Source organism: Zingiber officinale, chromosome 9B (assembly GCF_018446385.1).
Source record: "Zingiber officinale cultivar Zhangliang chromosome 9B, Zo_v1.1, whole genome shotgun sequence".
Taxonomy (NCBI): domain Eukaryota; kingdom Viridiplantae; phylum Streptophyta; class Magnoliopsida; order Zingiberales; family Zingiberaceae; genus Zingiber; species Zingiber officinale.
The window spans coordinates 3,553,554-3,562,557 of NC_056003.1; the positions used below are offsets into that span (position 1 = coordinate 3,553,554).

The 9,004-nt window shown below is 35.8% G+C and overlaps 1 protein-coding gene across 3 annotated transcripts; it reads left to right on the forward strand.

Moving 5' to 3' along the window:
• Positions 1–404: 404 nt before the first annotated feature.
• LOC122025657 (CDPK-related kinase 3-like) lies at positions 405–9,004 on the forward strand. Of its 3 annotated transcripts, none has more exons than XM_042584492.1 (11): positions 405–1,045; positions 2,411–2,541; positions 2,828–2,869; positions 2,947–3,055; positions 3,170–3,248; positions 3,905–4,201; positions 4,413–4,522; positions 5,781–5,888; positions 6,855–6,917; positions 8,478–8,645; positions 8,727–9,004. In XM_042584492.1, the coding sequence occupies exons 1-11, from the start codon at positions 473–475 to the stop codon at positions 8,865–8,867; spliced, it is 1,821 nt and encodes a 606-aa protein (XP_042440426.1). In that variant the 5' UTR covers positions 405–472; the 3' UTR covers positions 8,868–9,004. The 3 variants fall into 3 exon arrangements, with proteins under 3 accessions (XP_042440426.1, XP_042440427.1, XP_042440428.1); XM_042584493.1 differs by having other exon boundaries at positions 917–1,053; XM_042584494.1 differs by lacking the exon at positions 405–1,045 and adding an exon at positions 1,098–1,242.

Genomic DNA, 9,004 nt, shown 5'->3' on the forward strand with positions numbered 1-9,004 from the left:
TTGTTTATGTACATAAAAAAAATGATGCACTTTCTCCTATCTATAATAAAGATTTTTTTAAAACAAATAAATAAGTTTTAAAATATAAAAAAATAAATCATTTGAATTAAAAGTTAAATAATATATAAACAAAGTAAATCTTGAATCAATGTCAGAAATAAACTTAGTTCATTTTAGATTCAATTTAATTTGAATAAATGCATTCACATTCTCCGACCAGTAATTAATTAGCATTAATTACTTTCCAATTTTCTCAGAATTGACAGCATATTTTTACAATTTATCCTGATTTATTCGCATACGATCCGTTTATATATATAGAAAAAAAATCTAAAGCTGATTTTAAAAATTATTTTTAAAAATATTATTTTTATTATGTAAGATCTCTTTAAAAACTCAGAAAGTGGTGATCGGAGGAAGAGACGAGGAAGAAAAGAATACGAATCAGGGCGCGCTTGGCATCGACGCCGGAATGGGCCAGTGCTATGCCAAGAACATCGCCGTTGCCGTGGAGGGGGATGCCGACGGCGGATGCGATGCCTATCGCTCCCCGCCCCCTATACCGGCAACCGCCGCCACCGTCGCCGCCGCCTCGTCCCCGGCCCCAGTCACCAACGCCGTGACTCCTGCCGGATCTTCCTCGGGTAGCCCCTGGCCGAGTCCTTACCCACGGAGCGCTGCCGGTAGCCCTCTCCCGTCCGGGATCGCGCCGTCCCCGGCGCGGTCCACTCCGCGGAGGTTCTTCCGCCGCCCGCCGTCGCCCGCGAAGCACATTAAGGCGTCCCTAGCTAAGAGATTCGGCCGGAAGAAGCCCAGCGACGCTTCAATCCCCGAGGACGGCGCCGGCGACGGAGCCGCAGGAGGAGAAGCGGAAGCGGAGCGGCAGCTGGACAAGAGCTTCGGGTACGAGAAAAATTTGGAGGCGAAGTACGAGATCGGGAAGGAGGTGGGCAAGGGGCATTTTGGGAATACATGCTTGGCGAGGGCAAAGAAGGGAGAGCTCAAGGGTCAGCTTGTCGCCATCAAGATCATCTCTAAAGTTAAGGTGCGGTGGTATGTCAAAGAAAGAATTTTTTAGCTCCATAATTTCCCGTATTCGTAGACTTTGCTTCATTTCTCAATATTGTCCTAAAGAATTCATTTCCGTTCCTTCAATCGAACGCCTGATCTGACTACATGAATTAGCTTTTTTCGATTGTCAATCGGTATTAAAATTGTGGCTTTCTCGGTGTAGCTGTGCGGGTATGTCCTATGCAACTTTCCATGATCGGTGTCAGTATTAGCAAACCTTAATGGTGTAAAGTTGTCTCAAGATTAGTTTGGAATGATATACTGTCCTCTTTACTATGGAGCCTTATATTGTCTTGTCGATCTTAGATCCTTGTAGACAGTAAACAACTGGCCATTCTTAAATTTTAGATATCACAAGAAAAAGGGATATACCCCCAGCCTATACAAATCTAACATTTTCCTCCTTATTGTAAGCACATGCAGTATGTACTTATGGTCCATTATTCGTTTGCTTATTTCAGTATTAGTTAGTGCAATAAATATGACAGATATGCTATGTTTTGGCTTACTAGAATCATAAATCATGCACTAACTACAGATGTTGTTAACAAGTCATGCAATTTAGATTTGTGTGAACTGGTCTGTTTCAGAACCCAAGAATTAACACACTGTCGCATTGTTCATATAATTGACCAAACATGGTTATTTGCTACCAATATTGAAGCTTGATCAATGAGAATACAACTGAATTGCAAAATCAATAACCTCAAATTAGTTGATTATTTGGTTTCATTTGGCATCTCTTCTGGCTTCAGGATGAAAAATTAGGCACGAGTTATTAATTAGCTTGATGTTATTTAGCTGGAGAAGCAACAACCAGTAGCAATTTTCTCCTAGCTACAAGATCCTATTTATTGTGGATTCCTAAATCCTTTCTATCGCAGCTTTAGACAGACAGGCTACTGACAGTGTGGATCCCCCTTTCTTTCTTTTATCTTATATGTTTGACTTTTTTTGTTCCTCATTGATACCTTAGAGCCCTCTTTTGTGGTTTCTATTTATTTTAGTTTTTCCTTATTTATCTTCCTTTATTCCTTTTAAATCTCTATCCTTGCTCCAAAAGTTCATTAATTAGTTGTCTTTTATCCTTGTGTTATTAATTTTCGATGGCTCTAGAATTGTCAAAGAAATAATCTGAATGTTAATATGACCTCTTCTTGCGTCATACCATCTACATGTCGGCTTGGCCTGTATTTATAAATGTAAAATAGCTATACCTTGTCATTGTGTTATTATTCTTCAATGCTTCTGTACCACTTTATCTTTGGTCTACAACCTCTAGTCTTTAAGCATTTGTTGAAGATAGAAGCTGAGCTTCCTAATCAATTATCTTTTGCAGATGACAACAGCAATAGCAATTGAAGATGTTCGTAGGGAAGTGAAAATCTTGAAATTTCTATCTGGGCATGCTAATCTGGTCAAGTTTTACGAAGCATATGAGGATGACCTTAATGTCTATATAATCATGGAGTACGTATTTTTTTCCTTTTGAGAAAAAATAGTTGGTAGGTTGTCTCTGCATTTTTGGATTTATAGTTTTTTTCTAACGTGAGCATCAAGGTTCTGAATGGTAAATGGTTTAAGTAGAATAAAATTTTTGTACTTCTGACATTTCATAGGGTTGGGAACTATCTGTACAAGAATTATTTGACTGTCAACATATATGGAGATTTATTTTGTGAAAGATTTGGTAGAATACTAGTTTTTTGTTTCAACATGAAAATCTCATCTCATTGTTGTTATTGCCTTCTGCTAGATTGTGTGGAGGAGGAGAATTGTTGGATAGAATCCTGTCCAAGTGAGTTTTTTACATCAGATGCCCATATATGGAATATGAAGTTTATTTATGTATATATATATTGTATTTTGTTACAGAGGTGGAAGGTACAAGGAGAAAGATGCAAAAGTAATTGTCATACAAATTTTAAGTGTAATTGCCTTTTGTCATCTTCAAGGAGTTGTGCATCGTGATCTTAAGCCAGAGGTATGCTTCATGGCCTATTTTGTATCCATTGGATAGTGCTATCTAATGAAGTTGCTCTGTGTGGTTCTGAATTTTAAAATGTTGTTAGATTGCTAACATGATTTTATTTTGCAGAATTTTCTGTTTACTACAAAGGATGAAAATGCACCTATGAAGATAATTGATTTTGGTCTTTCTGATTTCATCAGACCAGGTGCTTTATTGGTTGAATTTCAGTATTTAAATGTTTTAATCGAGACCATGCGCTGATACTTCTAACTCATAGCATGTCTAAGTTTTTCAGTACTGTGTTCATTTTTTTTATCCTAGTGCATCTACTGTTCTGAACAAATGTCACATTGATGGTAATTAATTGATCCTTTTTTTATTTAACTTTTTTTGACTTTCAGTTCATAGTTAGTTGATTTGTGTGGCGTGTTTTTCTAAATTCTTATGTTACTTTCCAAATGTGATAAATACGGTTCTTGAGAGATGGAAATAGCATGACATTTTGAATATTCATATAATAAATTGTTATTTTTTCTATCTTCATTTACTTTTGTTTAACATTTGACTATTTGGTCACTTGATTGTCTTTCCTTTATAGATATGTAAAACAAATCACATGCATATCATATGCCATTGACATTTCATGCATATTTATAACAAAAATAAGTCGATGTCAACAATTTTCTCATGTCAATGTCCTGCATATTGTATGTGACTAAACTCACTTGTCAATTTTAGCATGCATCTATTATGCTCAATATAAGTCTGCATGTTTTGGACCAGATATTGCTTGTACTTCTTATTTTTTGCTTCTTGTTGGTTTTTCTGGTTAGAGTGTTATTAACTGTGGTGTTTTTTCAGATGAAAGACTAAATGATATTGTAGGTAGTGCATACTATGTTGCACCTGAAGTTCTACATAGATCATACAGCACAGAAGCAGACATGTGGAGCATTGGTGTCATAACATATATACTATTGTGTGGCAGTAGACCCTTCTGGGCACAGACTGAATCTGGAATTTTCCGTGCTGTACTGAGAGCTGATCCTAATTTTGAAGAATTACCTTGGCCTGCAGTATCTCTGGAAGCCAAAGATTTTGTTAGAAGGTTGCTAAATAAGGATTATAGGAAAAGAATGTCTGCTGCAAAAGCTCTATGTATGTGTTCCATTTTCTATGGGTTAGTTTATCTCACCAAATAATTGCAATCTGATTTGTTTAGCTTTATCAAGGACATTTGGTTACCTATTAGGAGTTATATGTACTTATATTAAGTTCTATATGTGAGAAGTTTTTAGTTGAGATATATTCTATGACATCCTCAAACCCTGTTCGTTATAAAATTTAATAATCAATTATGTGATAGCAGCTCATCCTTGGTTGCGAAATGAGCATCGTCAGACACCTTTGGACATACAAATCTACAAGTCAGTCAAGTCCCATCTCCGCACAACAACTTTTAGACGTGCTGCCATGAAGGTTTGGCTTTCTTTGTGTCTAGTTTCATTATTTGGATTTGTGCTTGTTAGTTATCTGCATCAGTCATATATTATCCTTCAAATCTTAATCTTTGAGAAACTATCTTGCATTGCATAAATGTTATTAGTTTTTATGCTGAATTGGCTAACAACTTGTGCTTTATCAGTGTCGATATAACATTCTTTATATTACATATTAACAGTATATTTGTGAAAGATGATTTTATTATTATTATGATTATTTCTTCAAAGTAGATCAAGGGTTGACGAGTTGAAGGGTTATGTTGAGAACAACATATAATTCAATTCAAGCAATGAATAAACTAGCCTTTCATTGGTTCCTGGTTAGCTGTCCATATATTTGTAGGGGAGTATTCACGAGCAGAGTTTTTTTTTTTTTTTTAAATAATCCTATTTTGATCTGTTTTTCAAGGTAGTAATTACACCAAACTCTTTCTACTTTCTAAGGTTTTTAAAAGCATATGTTGTTGCGCCCCACAATCAATCTACCAACTAGTAATTGTCATGCAGACACATCTAATATTCACAAAACAGCTAATAAACTATGCATGGATGGTTGAAACACTATGATCTAAGTTGAACACTGTCCTAGAATCCTTAATATCTGACAAGAATATATTATCTTTCTACTTGATCTACAAAGCACATATTATTAAGCTTTCTTGTCGAAGCATTGTGATAACCATACTGTCGCACATTGTTACCTAGTTTCTACCTTCAGGCTTCATAAATAATTTTACGTAGAAACCAGTCACTCTGATGGTCTCAGCATATTGGTTAATGTGATTATATATTTAATACCAAGTTTCATTATGAGTTTCTATCTCTAATATTGCTGTTCAAGTAGTCAAAGAAGACATTCAAATTCAATTTTAATCAACTTTACTGTCAATATTTTCTTAGTGATTACCACCTCTACAAGTGGAAATAACTTATAGGATAATTTCAAAGTTTTGTTGGCATTTGAAAATGAGACTGTTGTGTCCTAGTGCTATGATTGTGGTTGCCTGGCTCATTGACCATTTTACTTTTTCTTGATGGTATCGGACATGCTTTCATCGTTCCCTGTTTGATTAACCATGCTTAACCACAGACTGAAGATGAGTCTTGTACCATATCAATCTCTGAAATATTAAAAAAAAGACGTCTGTATAAACATCCAACTCAAATATTGTTTAACCACAGTTTTTGAGTAGTAATATCTCACTTAAATGCCTCACTGATTTCTTCTCCTACAGGCTTTGTCAAATGCTCTAACAGAGGATGAGCTCATCTACATAAGATCCCAATTTAATTTATTGCAGCCAAATAATGATGGTTGTGTTTCTATTGAGAATTTTAGAATGGTGAGTTTTTTTATTCACATTATTTAAAAATTCCTTGATTTTTATTAGGAATTGAGCCAAACATCCTTTCTTGGTTAGGAATGCATTGTTGGTTCCTTGACCTCCAAATAGCCAACGTCCTGCTTGCATGTCACAATACGTACATACATATACACGCATTTGTCAACAAAGTTGCAATCCAACAGATACCTACAAATTACTAAAATACTTCGGATGGGGTGGTCCGGAATATACACAACTGTTACAAACCACTACCCATCAGTCTAAACCATACGTATCTTCTTCTCACAGTCTATAGAAAGACTGCAATAGCTACAACCCAAAGATATAGAAAAACAATGCAAATATTCTTCTCCTCTTTGCTGCACTCGGAGTTTCTACTTCTGTGAGTTTTGAGAATTGTTGAGTAGCACAATCTTGAGTAATTTTAAGATAGGCATTGTATCCTGATGGATAGGATTTTGAGAAGCTATACAGAATTGTAGGAAATTTCTATCCTTAAGAAATCTTTAAAATTCCTTGCTTATACATTCTTGTGGTAGAAGGGGAGCCTTGGCGCAACGGTAAATTTGTTGCTTTATGACCAAAAGGTCACGGGTTCGAATCTTGGAAACAACCTCTTGCAAAAAGCAGGGTAAGGCTGTGTACAATGGACCCTTCCCTGGGACCCCGCATAGCGGGAGTTTCTTGCACCGGGCTGCCCTTTTATACATTCTTGTGGTAATTCCTAATGCATCTTCTTCATTTCTTGCAACATTGTAATGAAAATTGTAAGAATTTGGTTAAATTAACACGTCAAGAGGTTTAAAATCATCCAAATGAATTTAGTGTAATTGCTATCTTTAATCTAATCCACCTTCTTGTGCTCAACATGATGTGAACTCCTCACGGATATCTGGGTTTTCTGGCTTTGCTTAGACCATGCAAATTGATTTTTTTTCCCAACTATTTCATCAATTCATCCAGGCACTCTGGCAGAATGCTACCGATGCTATGAAGGTGTCCAAGGTTCCTGATATATTAAATGCAGTAAGCCATTTATTTTAGAGATGTTCTTGCTATGTGAAACTTTATTTTTCTGTTCTTATCTTAGAATGCTTCTTTATTCACTTAACCTGCCTTCAATCCTCATGATTTATCATGTAAAGCTTACTTCTTTTTGTAAATATTTTGTCAAATGGATATTTACTTTTGGATTGTCAAGCTGCTCGTGAGCTATTCGGGTCTTGACTCGAAAAAAAAGTCGTTCGATTAAGTTAATGAGCCGAGCTCGAGCCTGATTTCGAGCTCGAAAACATTATCGAGCTGAGCTCAAGCTTAACAATATTTGGTTCGTGAGCTCGCGAACACGTTCGTTTAGAAGCTCGCAAACGTGTTTATTAAGAGACTCGTGAACATGTTCGTTATATATATATTCTCATAAATAATAAATATAATAATATATTATTAATTATTATAGTTAATTATCTTAAACGAACTTGAACTAAGCTCGTTTAATTTTTAAACGAACTTTTTTCGAGCCGAACTTAGCTATTTAATTTTATTACGAGCCGAGCTTGAGCTTAAGAACTAAAGCTTGAATCAAACTTGAGCCGAGCTCGAGCCTCTTACTGTTTGGCTCAACTCGGCTTGTTTACAACCCTTTCATTGCTTCTTACCTTTTACATTTTCCTTTTTTAGATTTTAAAGCATCTCCTGAACCAGTTAACATACTTGTTTGGCAAATGTGTCAAGGTGAACACTAAGTATCAACTAAGGTTGAAATATGGATAGCAGTATAGTATTAGTATTTGGAGAAAATGAAAACAAAATTTAAATTTTAGGAAATAAGAACACTCAAGGCATTCACCACTCCATTTAATTATTTAAAGTTCAGGAGCCAGTTCATTCTTTGTATTGTTTTCTTGCACTTAATGACAAACAACGGTTGCAATCATCAATGTTCTTGAGAGTGGAAAATGGCGAAGTAAGCTATAGCTGGAAAGTGTAAAGCTTATTGACTCTATTGAAATCTTGATTCCTCCTAGCAGCCCCGTTTGACAGTGAGTTATGTTTAACAAAATAATATTGTCTTCATGACACCATGAAGAGCTAGATGAGTAAACTTGTATCATTACCTTCAAATCTACAGATGTAAATTGGTGCGATAATTTGCTAAACATACATGTTTTGTTCATCGAAAGAATCTAGTATCCGTAATAGTAATGCAAATTTTATATTACATAATAATATTTCTAAACTTTTGTAGTCTCTTTTTTGGTAAATTATAACTTCCCTCCTGTCATATCCTAAAACTTGAAATATTGTTATATTATGTTAACTCTAGTTTTATACTAACATAGTTGCCAAATACATTTAGTCCTTGAAAACGTTTCAGTTTAATCCGAATGCCACAGTTTGGTTCTGCTCCAATTGAGACTGTAATACCATCACGAACATGAGCAAGTCATGGGCTTTGATTGTTTGACAAGTTACATGAATCTTATCCTCATGTTCGAGCTCTTTTTCTCTAATAAAACTTTACTTTGGGAGCTAAATTGATGTGTGTCAAACTTAAACTGGTAATTCCTGGTGTCATGGACATCTCAGTTGGAGCCACTATCATACAGAAGGATGAACTTTGAAGAGTTTTGTGTGGCAACAATCAGCCCTTGTCAACTCGAGGCTTTGAAAGAATGGGAACAAATCGCCACCAGGGCATTCCAGTACTTCGAGGAAGAAGGCAATCACTTCATCTCTATCGAAGAACTAGCACAGGTACATTCCATCAATAGACCGATCTCGTACAAGATGAAGTTCTCTTTCGGTTCGGAAACAACTTTACATGCGACTTTGTAGGAGATGAACCTTGCCCCTGCTGCTTACTCTATGATGCGCGACTGGATTCGACCTGCTGATGGCAAACTCAGCTTCCTTGGGTTCACCAAATTTTTGCACGGCGTGACGATACGTAGCTCCAGACCAAGAAACCACCATTAGATTTTAACAATAGAATTGTTCTAATTTGTTTTCATTCTTGGCATTCCCTTTTCTTCTATTATTTAGTTCTCTCTTATAGAGCATTGGTGTACAAAACGAATGTTATATCAAGTCCCAAATATTTGGATTTCCCAATA

Coding starts and splice junctions, on each gene's coding strand:
- LOC122025657 (XM_042584492.1), top strand. CDS start 473: ATGGGCCAGTGCTATGCCAAGAACATCGCCGTTGCCGTGGAGGGGGAT. Junction 1,046..2,410: donor AGATCATCTCTAAAGTTAAG/GTGCGGTGGTAT, acceptor TATCTTTTGCAG/ATGACAACAGCAATAGCAAT. Junction 6,918..8,477: donor TTCCTGATATATTAAATGCA/GTAAGCCATTTA, acceptor TGGACATCTCAG/TTGGAGCCACTATCATACAG.